The 23,445-nt window shown below is 41.2% G+C and overlaps 1 protein-coding gene across 1 annotated transcript in view; it reads right to left on the bottom strand.

The window, feature by feature from the left end:
• Positions 1-23,445, bottom strand: part of cpne7 (copine VII) — a 75,408-nt gene that overhangs the window by 27,205 nt on the left and 24,758 nt on the right. Inside the window, exons 9-16 of the mRNA XM_070554982.1 lie at positions 23,234-23,308; positions 19,355-19,438; positions 19,174-19,263; positions 15,785-15,883; positions 15,498-15,584; positions 15,210-15,269; positions 14,632-14,765; positions 1,145-1,199 (exon numbers count right to left, since the gene is read on the bottom strand). Coding sequence (XP_070411083.1) covers positions 1,145-1,199; positions 14,632-14,765; positions 15,210-15,269; positions 15,498-15,584; positions 15,785-15,883; positions 19,174-19,263; positions 19,355-19,438; positions 23,234-23,308 — 684 coding nt within the window. The remainder of the gene's footprint in view (positions 1-1,144; positions 1,200-14,631; positions 14,766-15,209; positions 15,270-15,497; positions 15,585-15,784; positions 15,884-19,173; positions 19,264-19,354; positions 19,439-23,233; positions 23,309-23,445) is intronic.

Raw genomic sequence — 23,445 nt, 5'->3', positions numbered from 1 at the left:
GCAATGAATAATTTATCAGTGATCAAGCACAACTTTTGCTACTGTAGATGCATCTGCTTAATGATATTTAACAAAACCACGAGCACTTGAAAACGGGGGCAAATGTGAAAATAAGAAGAGTTCAATTGATTTTCAATGCAATTTTTTTACTTAATCTTATTTAGCTGTAAATTTGAAAGGTTAGAAACAAAATGGGCAGCTCAAGGGATAATTGTATTTTTTTTTACCAACGAGCCTCTTTCTGGGCTTTCAGGTTACCTCTTTTTATTTAATTTATTTTTTGTTAATATGAGGTATAACTCATAATCTCTGAGATTAATTTGTCAAACATGTAAGCATGTTGCAGCAGAGCCTGTAGCTTTCTAGTTCATAGCACAGTTCATGATTAGTATAATGAGTTAATTAACATTCAGCTGAAACAGCAACTTCAACGTGTCACCAGCTCATAGTGAGATAAATTTGACCCCTACAAGGCAATCACTGTCACGGTAAATTCTGAAGTACAGAACATGAATTAACTGTGCAGCTAATCTTTGCATGATTGAAATGATAATTATCAGTGTTTCACGCCGACACACAGCACATTACGGAGTTGCATTAAACACAGACCGCTCCTGTTTGATGCATTATCGAGTGGTGTTCTCATCTGTGTGTGTTTGCGTGTGCACACACTCGTGCACGGCCGCTCCTCGCAGCTCAGACTTCTCCCCAGGGTGCTAATAGGAGTCAGTGAGAGCTTTCAGTTTTTAAAGTCCAATTTACTAAAACAAATGCATGCATCTTATGTAAAGCGAGCGTCAACTCAACAGTCTGCAACTTCGTTTTCAGCAGAACGTGGTATTTACTCAAGACAAGTTGGTATTTTGGGACAAGGCACTTGTGAATAAAAATACACTTGGTAATTAACTTTAAATGTGAAAGTTTGACAGAATGACAAATGCATGCGTGGTAGAGTGGGACATGGAAATCTCCTTGCTTGGTATCTGGAAAATACCGAGCCCCAGAGAGTGAGAGAGCGAGAGAAAGAGAGAGCGAGAGAGAGAGAGAGCACAAATAAACACACAGTCTGCAAATGTTCACGTCAATGCCGAGTTCAGTGGCAGGAAATAATATTAAATCACAAAACCAGACCAGAAACACTCACCTCATAATTTGGAGGGATTCTGGCACCAAACCCCAATGCTGAAAATCGTTTATCGCTGAAAACACAAAGAAAAATCTATTAAATCAGTGCAATGCAATCATAACTGGAAAATATAGGTGGCTTTTCCATCTGTTCCCATTTCCAGGGTCACACCTCCTGCTTGTTTGCATTTCATAACACATTAAAAGCTTTTATACCCGTTTGGAGTCTGTCCCACGGTCCCTGCAGCCAGCATTTGCACCTGTTCAAAGAGCGTCTCATCATCTTTCATCTCCCCGTGTTTCATTGTGCCATTTAGATGGGCAGATAGAGCTGCAAGAGGCCGCTCTGCTCCACAGGGCACTGCTAGTTAAAGCCCAGGGTGCACATTATTGTTTAGATAACAACACAAAGCTGGACTCATACTGAGAGGTGCACCTAATGTCTGCTGTATTATTTGATGTGGGTTTTAATTAGAACTTGAAATTAAACTTTCTTTGTTTTTGTTTTTAGAAATAAACAGAAATGGAATTGCCAGAATGCTGCTTTGGAAAACGCTATAATGCTCCAAGCATAAGCGCAACACAAAAAATGACTTACCAGCTAAAATAAAGTTGGTTTTTCCTGCAAATTTTTATTTGCTGTTCTCTTTTCTTCATTACAGCATTCTCACCAGTTTCCCTCACTTCTTCTTTCACATTCTGGATTTTGTTCTTTTAAACTCAGTTTTTAATCTTTGCAAAACTTTAAAAAAAAACAGATGGAAGCTAAAGTTACATAGTAATTACTTTAATTTGTGTCCTACAGGTTTAATGTGACTTCAAAAAGTTAATATTTTCTGAAATACTTTTCTAATTTATCTATTAAAAAAAAGAAGAAGCAAAAAAATTTGCCAGACTGGAAGAATTTAACGTTATTTTTTCTTTTTAAGAAGGTCACATGGAGGCAAAACAAAACCCAATCCGGAGGAAAAAGGGACTGTAACAAAGTGATCTTATAATTAGATAAAAGGAAACAAGGATGAACAGAAGAGAGATGGGTGATTGGCTGATGAAGGACAGGTGTGACCTGAAATTAAGGAAAATAAAACACAAGGAGGAACCGGATGCGAACTGCTGCAATAAATACTCAAAATTTTTCACAAACTGTGTAACAAGGAGCAAAGTGCAAACTTGACCAGTTTAACCCTTAAGGACATGTGGTGTCACAGCCTATTTCAATCTGCTAAAGTGTTTCTTGAGTCATATTTTCAAGTTTGACAACCTCAAGTGACATCCTATGTCAAAAATTATTTTTACTTCTTTATTTTATTTTTTCTATTCTTTTTTATTTATTCATGTTTTTTATTGGGCGTGGGCTCTAAAGACTTATTTTTTCCCGTATCCTTTCCGGTTGTGAAGCAAACAGAATTGATGTCTGAATGTTGGTGACAAGCCTTACAGATTTAATCTCAGGTGGAATATCAAAGCTTCTGCTTTAATGTCACGCCTGATACTAAAAACTTTATTGTTAGTGTTTCTGGATGCTTTTTAATTCTGACCAGACACGGAGACAGAGGTGAAAGAGAAAGGAAGAGACAAAAGGAAGAGGTGGAGGGGGGTTCCACAAAAATAAACAATCAATGATGAACAAGAATCTGCTTCTCAACCTGCAGAAAGAGAGAGAGAGAAAAAAGGGACACACAACAATACAACAGGAGCAAGCTATCACTGCGTCAACCTCATGAGGAAATATGAAATCAACATTGTTTTGCTGAACAGTCACATGATAATAAATCACAGTGCATTAAGTGCCAACCATAGCCTTAAGACAAGTGTTGAAAATGCCCAAGTCTATACTTATGAGAGCACCATGTGAGCACCTGTGTGTGCTCACGCGCTTGTATGTGTAAGGTTTCACTATAGGAGCGTCCAATAGAGTGTGAGGGGCCACAGATCTGCTCCCCAAAGATGTGCAGGAGATGGAGGGAGCTCCAAGTTCCAGAGATCCAGGAGTTGCCCCAGAGCACAGGGACCCAGGGAGACTGTAACCAGAAAAGCCCCAGCCCCCTCTCGAGAGGATTGCCCCGAGGGGTCACAGAGTCCCAGCAGACGCCAGTGGCAAGCCCACAGGCCCGCCTGCAGTCTCCCAAGTCTGCCAAGCCTGGATCCCAGCGGCCCGGGACCCAACAGAGCCCAGGGACACAGATTCCACCAGGCAGCCACTGGGATCAGTCAGACAGATGCCGAAAATCTTAAACCCCTCGACATGGGAGCCGTGAACACTCGGGCTGACCAAGGCACCACATTCAGCACCAAATGTGGCAGGGGGAGGGCAGGCGAAGATGTGTAGTAACACAATAAGTCCCAGGTGAGGGGAGGAGTCCCAGACACCACCTGACATAAACAGTCACACACAGACACAGTCACACACTCCCTCCCTCATGCTCACACAGACACATAAAACCTAAGACTTACAAAAATGAATGCTAGACACCCACTCACGCTCCCCATACACACCCTATTCACTCTGGCCCCGGTACTGCTGCACAAAGGGCACAACCATCACCGGTCACCAGAGTTCGCCCCTTTCTGCTGGGGTGATGATGAGCAGGCACCCCTGCCCAACGCTGAGCAAAGCAACCCACCACCCCAGACCCCAACCAGATGGCCAGCTCCCCCTTCTGGCCTCCAGCCTCGGGAAGCCAAGCAACAACAGAGGTGTGCTAAGACCCCCCAGTCAAGTCAAGGGCTAGCGAGCCAGTTTTCAAATCTAAAACAGAGAAATCTGTTTTAATTCCACAGCTGTCATCAGTTCATCTGGAGCTTTTTTGCCTGACAGAGTTTCACTCAGTCGATTAAAAAAACAAATTCTGCTTATTCGTGCATTGATTTAAGTCACATCTGCTGTTTGGTTTCTTCTGATGCATCACCTAAAAATCTGAACCAGTCCGTGTTGTTTTCTACAGGTTAATTCAGCATCAAAATCAAACTTATCACGACACAATCCCTAGTAATAAATGCTTTGTCATATGTTGTGAGCTATACTGTTTTTCAAGTAAATAAGGTGCAATGTGCAAATCAAAGTGATGTTTGCCTTGGCATCAGAAATTCAACTGTTTTGTATTTTCCTTTGAATTTTCTTTTCATTTTATTTTAAGGTTTATGATTTTGTGGCCTTCAGATAGAAAGCAAAGCTGTCACATGGTGTTCCCTCCATCTGTAACTGCCCAGAGACAGTTGTGTTATCTGATCATTTGCTGTATATCACGTCTTTTGTTACTGACAAAATCTCCCCCATTTTTTGCAGCTCAGAGCAAATCCATAATAAAATCTCCAGATTAAAGTGTCACAGTTTGTGGCCCAAACATTTGAGATGATATCTTTAAATAAGGAGATGTTGAGGTTGTTTGCTGTGTTAAGAAGCCGTGATTGGAGAGCTGATTGTGCTGTTTGAGTAGCCGACACCACTTCAGACAGTCAGAAGAGTTTGATGGATGCAGCCTTACAGAAAGACAGGCGATAACTTTCAACTGAAGCGACTTCCGACTGACAAGTTTAACTTCATCTTGCTACTAAAAACTTGTATTAGCAGTTTGTTTCATAACTGTTTTTGCATACTTATAAATATTTTGTGTTTTCACTTTAAAAACGGCAAAAATGCTGTGATTTCGGGTAATCTGGCGCTCCGACAGAGAGACATCATCAGATCGATGACCTTGTTTTTGGTTGCAGCCAAGGGGAGACAAGAGATCCATCCAACTCAACAGGTCTCAGTTAGTAAATTAAAGGTCAAAGCCATGATGTTTCAACATGTTTATGTTTATTTATTTGGCAGACGCTTTTCTCCAAAGCGACTTACAATTTATATTCTATAGGGCATGTTGTGATCCGTGGGGAAAACCAGAGTACCCGGAGGAAACCCACGCATGCATGGGGAGAACACGCAACTCCACGCAGAAAGGCCGCAGCCGAGTTTCAAACCTGCGACCTTCGTGCTGCGAGGCAACAGTGCTAACCACTGCGCCACCATGCAGCCCATGTATGGCTTGCATAACATGTATGGCTTGTTTGGGGAGTTGCATGCATTAACATATCTGGGCAGAACGTGACAGCTTGACTCAGGATATCTGCATTCGGATGAACCACAAGACTTCTAGATCATTTCATTTTGAACACATAAGACAAAAGTAAAGATGTTCACTTATAATGCCCAGCACCATGTTTGAAGCATACCACAACAAATCAGCACAAACACCTCATACCAGCTGTCAGCACGGTGCTGGAAGGGTAACGATTCGGGCACCTTACAGACATCAAGTCAACTATGAATGCCTCTGTGGACTAAAGTGTATGTGCTGCTGTAGCAAGTGAATTTCCCCATTTTGGGATTAATAAAGTCTATTCTATTCTATTCTATTCTATTCTATTCTATTCTATTCTATTCTATTCTACCTGTATTCTAAAGTGTTCTTGAGTCAAATCTGAAGGCATCTGTATGACAGCTGAAACTGGGACCAAACTGGGTCATAAAATGTCAAATTTCCACTCGTACCTGCTGCGCACGGCCCGGGCAGCCCCAGCGGCCCCCCCACCCCCCCGTGATTCCTCACCTTCCTCACGTCCCTGCTCTGGAATGCGGACATGACTGAGCATGCGGGCGATCTCCAGAAATCGGAATGAGAAATTGGCTCAAAGATGTCAGTGATGTCATTTATCAGCGACCATTTGAGCCGCCGTGTGTTGATATGTGTGTAGTGTTGTAAACAATGGAGAACTTTGTGGTGTTATTTTTCTTGGTTCTGCGCTTGTGGCTCGTTTTGGGGGCCAGACTCTGCGCTAGACAGGCCGAAAGGCATCACCTTCGCCAGCTGAGGAGGGATGAGAGGAGGAGTAAATCTGCAAAGCGTCGCCAAGGCATGCAGGAAGCCATTGTGAAGCAGCACAACAAATTGCTGCGATTACGACAACGCAGACGACACATCCTGGTAACTGCTAAAATTCTAATTCTAGTGTGAGTGTTTACTACACTTCAAGTTAATAAAATACGTTTCATTTGTTTTAGATGGCTATTTTGGAGCGCTCCAGCCGCAGATGCGCAATCTGGTCACTTAGCCAATCTTCTGACTGGCGGGATAATTATGTGCCTCTGTACACGGAGGCACAGTGGTTGAAGCACTTCAGAATGTCCGAGGAGACGTTCATTTTCTTGTGCAACAAACTGCGGCCAGCATTGCAGCGAAAAGACACTTACTTCCGTGAGTGTGTGGCTCTGAGGAAGATTGTGGCTATTGCTTTGTGCAAATTTGCTACAGGTTTAGATCACAGACCCATCAGTGTTATGCTTGGTGTTGGCATCTCAACTGTTGCCAAGTGTGTCAAGGACTTTTGTGCTGCTGCAGAAGCATTGTTGTTGCCAGAACTGATTCATTTACCCGATGAGGGTAAATTTCAGGAGATAGCGTCCTATTTTGAGAGCAAGTGGGGCTTGCCACAGTGTGTGGGTGCTATTGATGGCTCCTACATCCCTATCATAGCACCCAGAAACTTTCACACAGACTATTTCAACCAGAAAGGGTGGCACTCACTCATCTTGCAAGCTGTGGTTGATGGAAGGGGGCTGTTTTGGAACATTTTTGCAGGGCTTGCAGGGAGCATGCACGACGAGAGAGTACTGAGACTTTCCTCCATCTGGAGTTTGGCCAAGCCGTGGAAATCTCTTCCCTGACCATTCAATCCAAATTGCTGACGTTGACTTTGGATACAAGCTTCTGATCCTTCTAAACACTCCTGCTGACAAAATGAATAAAAAAAATAAACTACAATCTTTTAAATCCAAATAAATTATATGGACATTGTGTCCAAATTAATGCAGATCAGCTAGATAAAGTTGACTTAAGCAATTGTTTTTAAGCACATCCAAGGCTTACCCATATGTCTCAAGTCTGGTTATTAAGGCAAGTGCAAATAAATATTTGGACTCTTGTTTACATTGATGCCTGACTGACAAAAGTTCTTATTTAGCCAGTGTGGTGTGCACGTTTGAGCTTCTGATCCATCTCAACACTCCTGCTGACCATATAACCTAATCTTGTCTACAATGACATCTACCTGGTATATATTCCTATATAAATCTCAAAGTTGAATAAAGCAAATATCCAAGGCTGGTTTATGTTTTTTTAGCACATATATTTTTATATTGAAATTATAATTGGACCCTTCCACTTCACATTCTGTGAAATGGACACAGTCACAGTGATGGATTACACGTTGCAATGTCAAACACTTTATTGCACCTCTATTTAAAAAACATTCAGGTCATTTATTTAGTAGATTTTTCAACCGCAGACACCAAACTACGCAGCACATCCAAGAAAGCGTGGTTGAATTCCCGCTGTTCTATCCTCTCCTCTCGTCGCTCATCCCTCTCCTGATGTTTCTCCTCCCTCTCCAGGCATTTGTCTTCCATCTCAGATTCAATGTGCTGCTCCGTTAGACAGTTCATCTTCCTCACAGCCTCAAGGAACCCCGCATCACTCTCCACCAGCGTCTCCAACAACGGTGACGCGATACTGCTCCCCCGCCTCCTTTTTCATGAATAAACGCAGAAAAGATGTATATGGAATCTTGGTCGTCTACCGAGGGCTGCAGCTACGGCCGCTGTCGCCAGATGAGGGCCCAGTGTTCATGTCCCCGGTGTCGGGCACGTCCTGGCTCTCCCCGGCGCACAGTTCCAGAGTTATCTCTTTTATAAAGAGAAAAAATAAATAACTTAGTCTGCACAAACACCAAATGGGTTAAATAACTAACCGAAGACGTCAATGGACAAGCTAGGTCGCTAGTAGGCATACCACAAATAGCCTGAAGATAGCCTGGCCTTTTGTTCGCATATCAGAGCTACCCAAAGCTAGCACAGCATTTTGTCCGCACTATAGTACAGTGTAGCACAAACGAGAGGTCATATTCTTATGATAAGTGCTCACTCACCGTTGTCCTGAGGGCCAGTATAAGCTGGAGTGGCTGTGTCCACGCCACTCTCCTGGCCGTTACTCGCAGGCCTCTCACCATAAATGGCATCCATGTCGGCAAACCATTTCCAGTGCCGCCGATCAGCCCCACTCCTGTTGTTGTGGTCCTTGACGGACCTGTACTCAGCATTGAGTTTTTTTTTTTTTCATGGCACTGTTTGGAGGTGCGTTTGTAGCCGTGGGTGGACATTGCTTGTGCAAGCCCCTGAAAAATCTTTTCATTCCGCAAAGAACCGTCCAGTTCGCGCTGGATTCTGTCATCGGCGAGCAAAGAGAGGACGATTTAAACCTCCTCATTGCTTCAGGGGGTCGAAGCTGAGGTCTGCGAGCAGGCAGAAGACATGTAGATGCTGGAGAACACAAGCAAAAAATGGCGATGCTGAAGATAAAGTTTGGCGCGATTCTGTGACATCATTACACATACTAAATGTAAACACCGCAAGGCCAATCAGAAGATTTGATTTAAGGGGAGGGTAATGCGTCACTTGACCAATCGGTGGAGAGTGGGCGTGGTGGACCTGGTAGGCCTGAAGCAGACCCCCTCGAGAAGAGGGCTGAGAAGGAGCCTTGGTGCGCCCGGAAAAATACCAGGCCACCGTATGTAAACAAGCTATGCTATCCGGGCAGGGCCGACCAGGTACAGATGGGGATGGCCCAAAAGAGGACAACAATCCCAACACAGCAGCATAGAACAGCTGAGGAAGTAACGGGATCACAGTTTAATAAAGACCCAGTCCAAGTCCAGACCTAAACCTGACAGACATGCTGTAACTAAACACATCTGCGCATTAACTAATGTCTGCAAGCCTCAACAAACTCCAGCACCATAATTAAAAAAGAGTTGTCCAAAAATGCCTCCACAACAGCGTGAGAGACTGATGAACAGAAAACAACTACTGAGAGTTTCACTAGGGTAGACTTTTTTTCACACAGCTTTTATGCTTTGCTTTGTTTGTGTTCCAAAATAACAACACAGTAAAATCTGCAGTTTTTGTAAATGTGAGGCTAGAGTTTAGTCATTTTGGACTTCTGGTGAAGATACATCATTTTTATAATGTCCTGATTAATAAATTCCCACGGTTTATCTAACCATTCAGATTTGGCAAATACTTTTGCTCAGAAAACCTTTTGTTTTCTCAGTTGCAGACAAGACAAATATAGGAGTGTTTACCTTGAGCCCAGCCATTTGCTAGCTTGGTAAAATTGCAGGGATTTAGAAGGATTTCTGAAGATATGACATCATTGAACTCTGGTTGTGTAGGAAATGACACATCTCCAGTAAAGAGCAGAGAAACCTACAAATGAGCCGTGTTTTTCTGTCAAGTACACGCCGGTCCATGTCGTCTCGCTTTAGGCGACACGTGAAGAGCGACATGTAACTTCTCAGAGAGGTAACCGAGGCTCTGCCCACACAGACAAAAACGAGTCACTCCAACTCCATAATGCACTCGAAAATCCCACATCACCTTTGTTCACTAAAGGCTAAAAGGTTTGTTTGCCTACACTTTAACACCTCAGTAACAATTCTGACTACAGAGGAAAGGGCCTCCCACACCGTTTGCCCAGAGGCATGTTTCCATATGATGCTGTTGCGTGTCTGAAACATGTTAACATGAGCAGAATAAAGCTACCAGGAGGAGCTGAGAGTTTCTCAGGCAGGTTTTCAGCGTCCAAATGAGGAAGACAGTGCTCCCTGACATTCAATAGGAGGATCTGCATAAATCAGGAGTCGGAGTAATCCTCATCTGGCTTAGTTTCGACAAATGACTGATGGGTTTTCTTCAAATCAGATCACATTATGAATCATTTGTCGTTAATTACTGAGCGCCTGCCAGTTTTCCTTAAAGTAACTCAAATTTTTCATTTACTATAGTTCCACAATCTCAGCCGGTATTTATATTTGCACCAACAGGAACTTCCACATGCAAACATTTGGGCTTTATGCTGCACCTCCTCTGTCTTTCCAGATTTGACACCCTGCTGATTTTTTTCCCTTCTGCCATAAAGCCTCCCACTTCATTGTGAAGTGCCTGCTTTGCTGGTGTCAGCTCCTATCTCATCTGTGGTTTGGGGTAATGAGCTACGGCTGGGAAGGGGAACCGGTCTCAGAAACAGTTGTGGAAATCTACCACAGCGAGTAAAGAGAGCGACACACAAGCAAAACGGCACTACAAACAGAAGCACATCTCAGGTACTTCCTGTGACGACATGAGCCAAGCTCTCTTGGTCTAGGACTACAAAACAGATACTTAACAAGTTACATTTTTGCAGTAACGTTTTCCAGATAAACCAAAATCAGTTACTTTAATTTAGTAATTTATAATTGTTTAATTGTTTTAACATCATACACTAAGAGGGAGTCTTTGTCTCAAGTGGGGGAGTTGAAGAAACTTGATGTCTCCTTTGTGAGAGAACAACCAGCAGAATGATGTGTTTTCTTCCTACATGAATGTGCTATTTTGGCCTGTTTTTGTGAAGAAGGAACTGAACGGTCTTTATTCTTACCCTCACCTCTATTCTTATTGACCATGAGTCTTTGTGTGAAAAAATGCAACCGACTTCCGGTCTGAGCTTGTTTACATAGGGACGATGCGATCCTTTCGTGCTAATCCTCGAATGGGCTTTTAGAGAGGGAAAATGTGTGAACACCAGCTGTCAGCGTTACTCTCCTTCTGCCTACTGCACCAGGGTGGGAGGACGATCTTAAAATCTGATCAAAGCTTACATGCAGTAGCATTTTAGCTACTCTCTGAACTCAATCACACCTGATAGCAAGGCAATAAATAATCTTAAGCAGTAGCTACTTAGCAATAAGTGCTTTGTTGAAAGAGGTGGTACACAATCTTATTTACGTAAAGCAGATGTAGAGAGTCAGGGCCTTAAAGCCCTTATCACCAAGCCTGGGTTTCAGTTTCTACAAACAGCAGGACGACCCTTTTGGGTTAATTACGACAGTCTAAATGCATGTTACATTAAATCTATTCAGAAAATTGTACAGATCATATCTGTTGCTCTTGTGAGACTGCTATCAAATCTCTTTACTACCCAGCATCTCTTCTCCGGAGGTTTGTCATATCCAACAACAAAGTAGAATGCGGGTGTTCCTATCTGGGTCTTTTCCCAACAAAATGAAAGGAACGCACAAATAAAGTTTTTGGTGTTTGTCAAGTTAAGAATTTACATCCACATCCCTCTGGATTCCTTGTTTCCATGGAGACAGTGAAAACTGTACCGACGCTCGCAGCCGCACTGTCTCTTACTCAGAGGTGCATGTTATAAACATCGCTCTTGTAGCTACAAATTTTATTTTCTCTGGTTGTTTGTGCAACAGTGCAACATCTTCCCGAGCTGAGTGAGTACAATTTTTGGGGGTAAATACTGTTTTAAATCCTCTTCAAATGTACAAATAAACCGCTACTAGCAACAAAACCTCACCATGAAACCAATGGGTATGCACTAGTTTGGTTATCTCACCAGTTGTTGCTCGCATTGTTTTTCTATGAGCCTACCGAAAAATAAGGTGGCTAGAAATCAGACTTTTGTCTAATTGTAATTAGACAATTAGACAATTGTCTAGACATTGTAATTGAAATAAATCTCTGGATACAGATGACTGATATTAGCTCTCGCTGCATGGGGACCAGATTCGGTCAGATTTTCAGGGACCAGTTTTCCCACTTTAGTTTTTACAACGTTTCCCGTGTTTTTAGCTTTGGCTACATTTTCTACTTTTTTAGTTTTTGCTACGTTTACCACGTTTTTTAGTTTTTTCTGTTTCCCATTTTTTTTAGTTGTAGTTTTTGCAACTTTTCTCACTTTTTAGTTTTTGCTGTTTCCCATTTTTTTACTTTTAGCTTTTTCTACATTTCCTACTTTTTTAGTTTTTGCTACATTTACCACTTTTTTAGTTTTTACTGTTTCCCTTTTTTTTGTTTTTGCTGCATTCCCCACATTTTACTTTTAGCTTTTTCTACATTTCCCACTTTTTAAGTTTTTGCTGTTTCCCACTTTTTTTTAATGGAATATTTTTTAAATAAACTGTTATAGACTTTTGTTGTGGACGTTATGACGTAATGATGAAGAATGCCAGAAATTCTCTGCTCTGTTGTTTCTATTGGGGTTCCAACTTCTCACTCTGCTAAGAAGGCATCAGAGACTACACAGAAAGCACACTGGCATTTCTGTCAGGATTAAAGCTCTCCTGCTGTCACCCAGTGCTAATCCTGAATGCATCCTCAATGGACATAGACCACCATTTCCAACATGTAGTTGTCTGGCATTTCCTCTAGCCAGTTTACACCTGTCTAATTCCTGTAGCTGACCTGCAGATGTTCATCAATCAGCTTGCGCCACAACATCGCTCATAAAGAGTACATCGGTGGAGCGTATGGCCTCTGGGTTTGAGACCCGTGTCAGCTATGGATCCACCTTTAACTCAGTCAGTGGTAGATGCTAGCAAATAAATATCTGTGTAGGTACCAGGATTTTGTTAAGACAGAACAAATTTAATTCTTTTTTTTTTCAGTTATCGACAGTCCACAATCTTAATTTTTTACTACTGATGAAACCCAAAGTTATTTTCACACTGATTTTTGTCATCTGGAGATTATTTGATTCCATTTTTACATTTTAAAAATAATTTAAACCTGTGGTAAAAAAAAAAAAAATCCTCTTTTTAACTGAACTTTTTATGGAAATCTTTTTTGTTTGTTTTTGATGCCTTTGAAACGGTAACCCATGCTTACAACTGTAGCTCTGTTGGTTGTCTTTCATCACTGCAGCTAGTTCAGAATGCTGCAGCTCACCTGCTGACATGAACAAAGAGGCGTGAATACATTACTCCTGCCCTTGCTAACCTTCTCTGGCTCCCTGTTTATTTTGACTTTAAACTCTTTTAGACCTGAAAGGCTGAACAGACAGGACCTGTCTGTTCTCCTGCAGCCTCATGTCAGTTCCAGGTCTCTGAGATGTAATATACAACTGCTTTTAGTCATACTAAGGAGCAGCAGTAGCTCAAGAGGTTGAATGGGTTGTCCAGTAATTGGAAGGCTCTGGACAGAGAATTTTGCAGTTGTGTCCTTGGGCAAGACACTAAATGCACCTTGCCTGCTGGTGGTGATCGGAGGGACCAGTGGCACCTGTGCTAAGCAGCCTCGCCTCTGTCTGTCATCGTAGCTCATCACCACTGTAGTGTAAAGCACTTTGAAGTCCTTTGACTCTGAAAGGCACTATTATCATAAGATCCAGAGTGCTAGCCTGGCAAGCTATCCTATATATGCGAAGAAGAGGAAAAAATAATTTTGCTTCTGCTACTGTTCATCTGGATTTCTAGGCTACCAGACTGCGTCATAAAAAGGAAAAGAGGATTGATCGTTGGTCCTAAACTGAAGCCAGCTGCTCTGCTCTTCAATATCCCAGAGGCTCCTGCTGTCAACATTTTTACAAGTATTTCTATGCTCTTGCATTTATGATCTCTTATTGTCATTATTTCTATGATTTATTTAAACTTTTTCATGTATTTATCGTACTTTACGTACAGCACTGTAGACAGTGGTGGCTCTATTTATTTGTCATTTGAGCTAATTTTTCTTAGAGTCTACTTTTGTGTTTCTAACTATAAATGCAGCTAAATAAAAACAGATTTAGTCAAATTCTCATTGTACCATAAAAAATGAAATCTAATGTAATTCATGTAGGTATTCACACAAATGGCACTAGATTTTCTCATAAAAGACAAATACAATTCACTGTATTCACAGACCGAGGAAAGGTTTATTCATTTGATTTAACTTAATTTATTATCTGTTGAAGTAAAATATGTAATTGTTGTTGTTTTTTTATCAGTTGTTGTGTATTTGGTTATAAATAAATTGGATCTGCAGAAAATTGAAATGCCTGAAAGTGATAATGTAAAAAAAGAAAAAGAATCCATCCATCAAGCAGCCAGACGGAAGGATTTGAATTGATGGACAGAGATTGAGGGGTAGAGCAGACCATAGGTGGACCCTTAAAGCAGGGTCAGCGTTTTTAAGTGCCGCAAACAACCACCACCGCGGACAGATTCGTCTCCTGAATAAATAACACCATTAGAGGCCAGAGATGCTCCAGACAAGTAATTTTCTCATCCCTTACTTACAAAGAGGGTTAAGAGAACAAAATTGCCTCACTTAATTGTCCTGGTGGAGCTGCAGAGTGGCTCAACAGGCAGGGAGGACTCAGAATGTTGAAAACATTTCAGTGAAAACATAAGGGGGGGTTAACAGCTCAGCTCCATTAGCTGGTGAGCAGAATTTCAATAACCTGCAGTATTTTTTTATCCATGCTGTAAAGCTTCCATCACCGTCCCTTTTGTTGTGGTTCAGATGGAGTGGCTGTTTTCAGTCGGAGAGTCCACTAAAAACACATGAGAGCAGCACTCTGCAACTCTCATCAGCATCAGGACACGATGACGGCTCCTGGAGAATCCAACGAGCCTTTTCCAAGAAACACAAGATTGACAAACCTGTCGTAGTCCTGGCAGATCTCCCCCACGGCAATCAGAGCCTTTAGGTACTCGTTGGGTTGGTACGGGTTGATGTAATGCAATGAGCAGCTGTTCCTGGGGTCTCCGTTGGAAGCTGTGAAGTCAATGGCAACCTGGTGGGGTGGGGGGGAGTGCAAGATCACAAATCATGTTGGTTTTTGTCTTATTTATGCAAAAACTCAGTTGCCTTTTTTAAAGCAGCTCTAAGTGAAGGAGTCGGAAAATAACAGAATATAATTGAATAAATTATGATTTAATGTGAAAACTTGTTTTTGTTACACCCACACAAACTGAAGCAGCTACATACAGGCTGTTGCATCTATCAGGAATCATGTTTTATTCATTGTTTCTTTAACTCAACATGGGCATGAGTCTTACAGAGGGCAGACTAAAGGTCACGCGACGGGAAAAGTTTTTATTTGTTCTTTAAAGGTGCATAAAAAACACACTAAGACAAAAACATAATAAAATACAATTATCGTAAAATGTAGATAATTTTCAAGGATTATTTCACTCCAAAACATGGTAAATGCAGGTTCCCCGAGTGTTTAACTTACTGTAAAATGAATCTGGCATCCTCCCATGATGTAATCTAAGAAGGAATAAACTCTGTGGAGCTGAGAGGAGGAAAAAAAAGATTCTTTCAAGCAAAACCTCCAGAGTGATATCTTGACAGCATCATATCTTGTAAAAGTGCAAAAAATGCCTATAAACAGATTATCACCATAAATTCAAAGCGCTCCTGAAACGATAAAGGAATGTGTTCCTAAATTGTGTTTATGGTGCAAATTACAGCCCTGAGATAAAAGACACCCACAGGAAATGTTCCTGCAGCAGTTTCCTACCTTCAGGTCAGTGAGAATGACAACTCCGGAATTTTTATAGTTCCTCTTCTTCTGTTTGTACTTGGGATTCATGCAATCCCACAACACCTTGGAGGAGAACAAGTGAAGAACAGAGACACAGCAGCAACAGCTTATTGCATTCTGATGATATAAAAGCACTGTGACATTCGTTTCATGTCAGATAGATTCAGGAGCATGAAGTGAGAAGCACACTGGAAACGAATGAAGCAGTCACAAAGCCGACTCTTCCTCTTCCTCGGCTCGGTTCTGCTTCTAAATTCACTGACCTTATTTCCACTGGAAATTTTCTGCATTTCCCTGAATGTGGCGAAGAACTCGCCGATGAAATCATGCTTCCCCCTGGAGTCATAATCCCACACCAGGCACTGTGGCACACACAGACAGCACTGTTACTCCTGCTGCACACAAAATGTACATTTCACACCTCCCGAATAAAGAGAAAGAAGTCACCACCTGGCTTTAATACACAAACGGATGGGAGTATTAATTAGTTTTAGCACATTTCAGCTGGCAGCAAGCTTTTGTACCCTAAACGATGCAGCGAGCAGCTTCTCATCAGCAGATGTTAGAAAATGTCTCTTATGACCACAGAAAAGATAAAGCAGCAAAGAAGATTTATGAAACTAATAAACTTGTCCAACACATTAGTCATTTATGGGAAAATAATGTAGACCATCATCTGTGAGGGGAAAAAGTGGATGAATGTTAAAACTAAATTAAATCTGAACAGCAGAATTTAAAAAAAATAGCAGTATTTTGGAAATAATCAGCTTAACCAGTTGGAGACTTGTAAAGAAACATAGACTGGAAGTTAAACCAACAGGAAAAGTTTTAGAGGTCTGACAAGAGCTGCACCCATCCTGCAAACCTTCATGAGCAGCTGCATGACACCGGGTTGCATCAGCGGCGCAGGTCGAGGTTTAGCTCTTGCAGTTTGACCAAAAAAATCAGCTGACCGAATGTCCTAGTTATTTCCTGCTTGCACAAGCCCATTTCAACATGCCAATGTCAGGATTTGTTGGGAAAGTTTGTGACGGATAGGGTCAGGGAGCGTAAGACCTTTCTTACACAAACTCACCTCCGTCACACCCTAAAGCAGAGAGATGCACCCTCTCACTATAAAATATTGTTTTATTATTTCAACTACTAAATAAAACTCATGGAAAGCTGTAGAATCTGTAAAATTATAATAAAATATTTCTGTTCAAATGTGGAATGAACTAAAAAAATGATTACCAGTAGCTCTTTAAAATCAATAAAATTCAGATGATAAACTTGCTTTCCTGCACTCATTTTTAAAATAAAGAACGTGGTTTAAATTGAACTAATTTCTGTTGAAAGTCCAAAGGAGATGAAAAGCCTAGTGTGGCTCCAGAGATTCTGCCAGAATCAGATTAGTGATGCGCGGATTGACTTCTAAACCGCTGTACACGCGGGTCGGGTTGGGTCGGTTCAATACATTTTTACTTCAGTGCGGTGCAGTTTGGGGCAGGTTCATGAAATATATACATATATATATATATATATATATATATATATATATATATATATATATATATATATATATATATATGCACACTGAGTATGAAGACATTAATCAATGTTTATTTTGTAATACAATATTTAAGACAGTTATTTAAACACGGTCACATTTTAAAACATAAATGGTAAATGGCCTGTATTTGATATAGCACCTTCTAGAGTTATGGACCCCCTCAAGGTGCTTTACAACACAACCAGTCATTCACCCATTCACACACACACATTCACACACTGGTGGGGATGAGCTACGATGTAGCCACAGCTGCCCTGGGGCGCACTGACAGAGGCGAGGCTGCCGAGCACTGGCGCCACCGGTCCCTCCGACCACCACCAGCAGGCAACATGGGTTAATTGTCCTGCCCAAGGACACAACGGCAGTGACAGACTGAGTGGGGCTCGAAACTGCAACCTTCAGATTACGGGGCGAGCACTTAACTCCTGTGCCACCGTCGCCCCATAACTACGCGCAGATAACCTTCGACCCCATGACGTAGCACGTACAGAAAGCGCCAGTGAAGTGCACCAGAGCTCCAAGCAGCCACGTCAACAAAACGATGGAGGGCGATATTTTGGATAAAATTCATCTGGGAGTTTACATTGTTAAAAGAAAGGAGGGACCAACTGCTAAATTGCGTGTTTGGGAAAGATTCAGCAAGGTAATCAGCGCAGACAACAACAGCGGCGGCATTGGCTGGACAAAACAAGGACATAACAGGTAATGTGTTTGTTTGCTTTCAAAATGTTGGATAAAAGTTGTGAAATGTTTTACTATTTTGTTTGCCCAAGCAGGGGCTCTAGGTGCTGTTTTTGTATTTGTTTATTGCATTATTATTAGGGTAACAAACAAAAATAACCCTCATTTAATTTAATTTTAAACTGTCTTTATCCGCCTTTTTTTTTTATTTTTTTTTATTTTAGCCTTTAAAAATGTTAATGTTACTACCATTTTCCAGTGCCAATTTGGGGGACTGTTTAAGCACCTTTGTCTGAATAAAAGTGCATTCAATCAATAACGTGTTTTTAATGAGGCGGGTCGGGGCGGCGCGGTTTGTAAAAATAGACCCAGTGATGCGGGGCGATTTGGTGCGGGTCAGACGTTATCAAATCTGCGGTACTCGCGGGTTGAAAAAAACATAAACCGTGCATCACTAGTTCAGATCATTAGAACTGGGATTTTTTGGAAACATTTTATGTTTAGTTGTGTTTATTTATTTGGCTGACGCTTTTACCCATAGTGACGTACCATTTTTAACCTATAGGGCATGTTGTGATCTGTGGGGGAAACCGGAGTACCCGGAGGAAACCCACACATGCATGGGGAGAACATGCAACTCCACGCAGAAAGGCCGCAGCCAAGTTTCCAACCTGCAACCATTCATGCTGCAAGTCAGCAGTGCTAACAACTGCGCCACCATGCTATTTATTAATAACACCGGGTTGCACCAGCACCTCTTTTGTAGTTAGCTCTTTAAACCCTCAGTTTGGAGAATTTTTCTGATTCAACAAAAAAGCTAATGGCTAGTTAGCAAGCTAGGTCAGTTACAAAGTAGATTACTGCCATCTGAAAACAACTCTAATCTCAAAATAGTTCATGCAAAAGCTAATTTCATCCCATTATTCCCATAAAATCTATGCTTATTTGCAGAGAACGTTAGCAACAATGCTAGCAGTCTGTTTCACGTCTAGTCAAATATTTATGATGTTTCACCAGAATTAGTGTGTATTGTGAATGTACTGACAGTGTTGAAGCTTGTGAAATAGTGTTAGCATTAATGCATTCTGACATTTTTCTCAGAATTCTGAGTTTAAAGTCAGAATTCTCTTTCGTTTCTTTGTTTTTCTTTTCAGTGGCTCCAATCCCCTTCTGTATGAACTCCTCCTTTAGTGTTATTGAGAATGTTTACACAGCTTTCTCAAGTTGGCATGGCCAACTTGAGAAACTTCTTTAATTGTAAGTATTGCAACGCTGGATGGATGGATGCCATGACTTTAGAAATGGAAATGCAGCCGTGCAGTTTTTAAAGAAATGTGTCCTCTAAATATCAAGTCTGGGGCTGGCATTAAAACCACAGTAGCTTCACTGTGAAGAAAAAGCTCACCAAATGTTTCCTACCTTGAGCTTTCGCTCTTCGTTGCAGCTGCACAAAGACATGAGTGACACTTTGAAAGGCTCCCACACTGGGTTCAGGTTGTTTTTAATCACCTGTAAGATTAGGAGCACACCAGAAAACCCACAGATAGCAAAGACAGAAACAGCTGTTGGTGAAAATAAAGAGGAAATGCAGCAAAGCTACCTCGGTTCTGTGGACTAGCTGCTCAGTTCCATCGTCATTGATTCGAAATATTTCCAGAAAAGGGTCCGACTTGCTGAAAAGATCCTGCAGAAGAAGGAATAAAAATGTTCCAATGTCTCATAATGATGGATGTCTCTGATGATGATAATATAGGTGAAAGTTTGTCTGCAACTAGCTCCATTTATATTAAAATATTTAAAAAATATCAAAAAAAAAATTTTATAAATTTTTTTATGTATGAGATCAAAATCTGTTTGAAAGTAAATGAAGAGCAACTTCACGCTCAGACTGTCTCGTTATTTGGAGCTAATGAGACAGTTCCCCAGACTTTAGTACAGAAGTACAATTATTTCCTCCTCCTTTGTTGACGTTCCCAGTTTGAAGTCTATTTCTTAGGAACCAAATCTAAGATAGAAACCCTAATGAGTGTGGGTTTAGGGGTGGGTCGCAGCTCAGGAGGGGAACTTAATGAGAACAGGTGAGGATGCAGATAATTTTATTAAAACATAAGTGAGATGAGTAACTGGCATTTCCCAAAACGTTAACTGAAAATGTATCCCGAGTTTGTCAGATAAAAAAGAAGAAATGAATTCCTCAGAGGGCTGATTGGAGGAAGAGGGAGAGGCATTTGTCTCTATGATTAAAGGTTAGGGAAGCAGTCATTTAGTTTGCAGCACAGCAGGGTGGCTTTATTGGAATCACTATCAGCTCTGAAATTAAGAATATTTTATAAGCTCTTGCCACACTTGCTCATCTTTTGTTTTAGCAAAATAACCTAATTAACTTTATGTCCATAAAGTTTTTCGTTTTGCAATCCTAAATCATCTTTATTAGTTTTCCCCAAGTGTGCCAATGAAGAATTACATTCCTTCTCTGCGAGGCGTGATTTCTCATGTAATCAACGATCTCAGCTGCAGTTATGTCCATTCACCCCATCATGGAGGGTAAATCAAAAATTACTTTTTTAGATTAAAAACATTTATTGTTCATTTTGGTGCTCTAGCCTTATCTTCAGTGTGGGCGTCTGAGAGCAGAGGCTGCATGGATTATTTAGGTCAATTCATTCTTCAGGGAGGAAAACAAATAATTGCTGTTTCTGTGTGTGTGTGTGTGTGTGTGTGTGTGTGTGTGTGTGTGTGTGTGTGTGTGTGTGTGTGTGTGTGTGTGTGTGTGTGTGTGTGTGTGTGTGTGTGTGTGTGTGTGTGTGTGTGTGTGTGTAAGGCTACGGGGGCACTAAGGTGTGTGTGTACACTGGATAAGACAGCTAAGGATGCATTTCCCGCCACATTAGCCAGATACATCTCCTGAGGCATGGGGGGGGTGGGGTGTAAGTAAATAAATAAACAACACAAAGCTGTAGTATCCTCTCTTTGTTGCCATAGTAACCAGTAGCCCTGTGGCTTCTATTGCACAGACTGATGAGGCACAGATGTCATTTAATCTCAGGCTAACAATGATGTTAATCATTAGCGGTGAGCACAATCTATCATATTTCATAATTAAACTCTGTTCACTGACATGCATTCTCTGACCTGATAATAAATAATGGGGGGGGGGGGGGGGGGTAGGACCAGTGAGCCGCTCATCAGAAATATTTTTGGTCCTTCAGTCATCATCAGCGGCTGGCGTTTTCACCTAACCTGTCTCACACAAGTGGACTCTCCGTTATTCAGCAGCTTACAAAACACAACATTTTAACCGAAGATATGACGAGTGTGTGTCCAAAATGGGATCATTAGAACAGCCTCATGTTTGGATAAAATTTGGATAAAATTTAAAAAAGATAATACCAAAAAAAAGACTTCAGGTATCATTAATTATCTATCATAATTACTTGGTTAGGTTTTAGTGCTGTTACTAAATAGTTCATAATTTATATTATATTAAATAGGGGAAGATGCACAACAGATATTACACTGGTTAAAAATGAGATAAGCTGATTTGTATCTGCAAACAGCCCTGCAGCAGCCTGCTGTAGCTAGCACTAACAACAAGCTAACACAAACATGAGCCAACTAATACTAAAATAAAGTAAAAAGGTCCAAACTATTAGGCAAAAAATACTATTAGTCACAAGTCCAGTATTAACAAAGCCAGGTCATCATCACTCAGGTCACAAATGTTTAGTCTGGTTTTAGCTCATTGCTTCACCTCCAAAGAAATTTGTCTCTTACTTTTACTTTCAGGCTCTGCCATGACGCCGACAAGAAAGTAAACGTCTTTTTTTTCTTCTTCTTGTGCCTGTTTTCGACAATCAGCAAACTGGTGATGCTAACTGCTAGCATAACAGCTAACAGCCATAAAGCAGGTAAAGAGCACCCTATAGGACATCTACTTGCTCCACAAAACTATCTAGTGCGGTTTCTGGTCAGCAGAGAGCTGTATGGTGTCCAATTAGAAACTCGTCAAGTTTCAAACTCCACAATCACTTAGATCAAAGATGGAGCTCTAGCTTAAAGTTTACAAAGCTACGTGTTGTTACTTAAACTTCCTGTTTGTTCTATCAGTAACAAACTTGTGCAATTACATTTTGAATGAATAAATGATCTGTTTCATCAGATAAAATGAAAAAAAAAAAACACTGGAACAGCTTCGTGTATTTCTGCGGTTTCTCCATCACTTCCTTCCTCTGTCTACCAACTTAGTGGCCTAGTGGTGGAGTGTCTGCGCTGGGAATGGGAAATTGGAGTTCAAACCCCGGATGGGTCATACCAAAGACTTTATAAAAATGGGACCCAATGTCACTCAGCTTTAAGGGGTTGGATCGGGGTTAAACCACCAAATAGTTCCTGCGCAAGGTCATGTCTGCAGCTCACTGTTCCCCACGGGGATAGGTCAAACGCAGAGGACTATTTCCTCCACACCATACCAGTGTGTCTGAAAACTATGGGACTTTAATCTTTAATCTGTCTAGTAGAAATTCGACAGATGGCACTACTATCACTCCATCACACACCAACCCAGCACTTAAAGCCAAGGGAGTGTTGACTCCATCCCTCGACGGTGATGACAAACATAGTTAACGGCCATGTTTGTGTTGGGCAGATCAGCAAAAGTGATTATTCCAGAGCAAATTTTTCAAAAACAGATTTAAAGCTCTACTCTTTTTTCATATTGGCTGAAATGACGGAGAAACAATGTGGTAGCCAGAAAGAGACTTCCTGAGCATACCTGACACAGTGAGGGTCATTTCTTCAGGATAGAAACCTGCACCTCTTTGTCTCAGTGGCATGTTATCAGAAACGATCACCGCTCAAGAAGCTGTGATTTATTTGAAGAAGCAGAAACCTCAGAGGCAGTCGCTTCAGATTACCTCTGTTGGACTGAACCAAAAACTCAACATTTCCAGCAAACTGAACATCCTGTATGTCATTTCTATCCTGTCATTCCTTTAGTTTTAATCTACATTGCAACATAAGTGGTTTTATTTCACTGTCAGAGCCGAGGTAAATTATAAACCACAGTTTCCAGGCTAAATGAGCTGCCTGTGTGTACCTTAAGGAATCAAGGTCAGCCCCTGACTCTGGACTCCTGAGGCTCGTTCCTGAGAACTCGGTGTGACTTTGGATCATCAGAAGTGTAAGAGGATGTAAGCTCCTGCTGTCTTTCTGATTGAAACATGCCCTTGGCAAAGTTTGAGCATGTAAGAGGCAGAGCAGCTGAGGTCAGTAGCATCCTGCCTTAAAGTGGACCCACCAACACATTTCCCTCCTGGCGTTATGAGCCGGGGGGACTAAATGATCCATAAATATAGATAGCTAATTTTTCTGTTTCACACCCACATTGATGCAAAATGTATTCTGATTATTTCTTTAAAAAAATACCAAGGTTAAACCATAACATATTAGCTGTTAGAGCTAATAAATAAAAAGCACTCACCTTATCATCCAGCTTCTTGGCACAGAAGGAGAGCTCTACATAACCGTTGTTGCCAGATATTTCCTCAGCATGCACCTGAAAGGATTTGTCATTAGAATTTGCTGCCTTTAGAAATAATCCCTAAATAATCTCAATGATTTAATGACATAAACCGTTTTCCTTCAGAGATACAATCTTTAAATGTTTATGCTCACTCTAAAAATGAATGATAG

This window comes from Nothobranchius furzeri, chromosome 9 (assembly GCF_043380555.1).
Source record: "Nothobranchius furzeri strain GRZ-AD chromosome 9, NfurGRZ-RIMD1, whole genome shotgun sequence".
NCBI classification, from domain to species: Eukaryota; Metazoa; Chordata; class Actinopteri; order Cyprinodontiformes; family Nothobranchiidae; genus Nothobranchius; species Nothobranchius furzeri.
The sequence above is the reverse complement of the archived record's forward strand: the minus strand, read 5'-3'. Positions and strand labels throughout refer to the sequence as shown.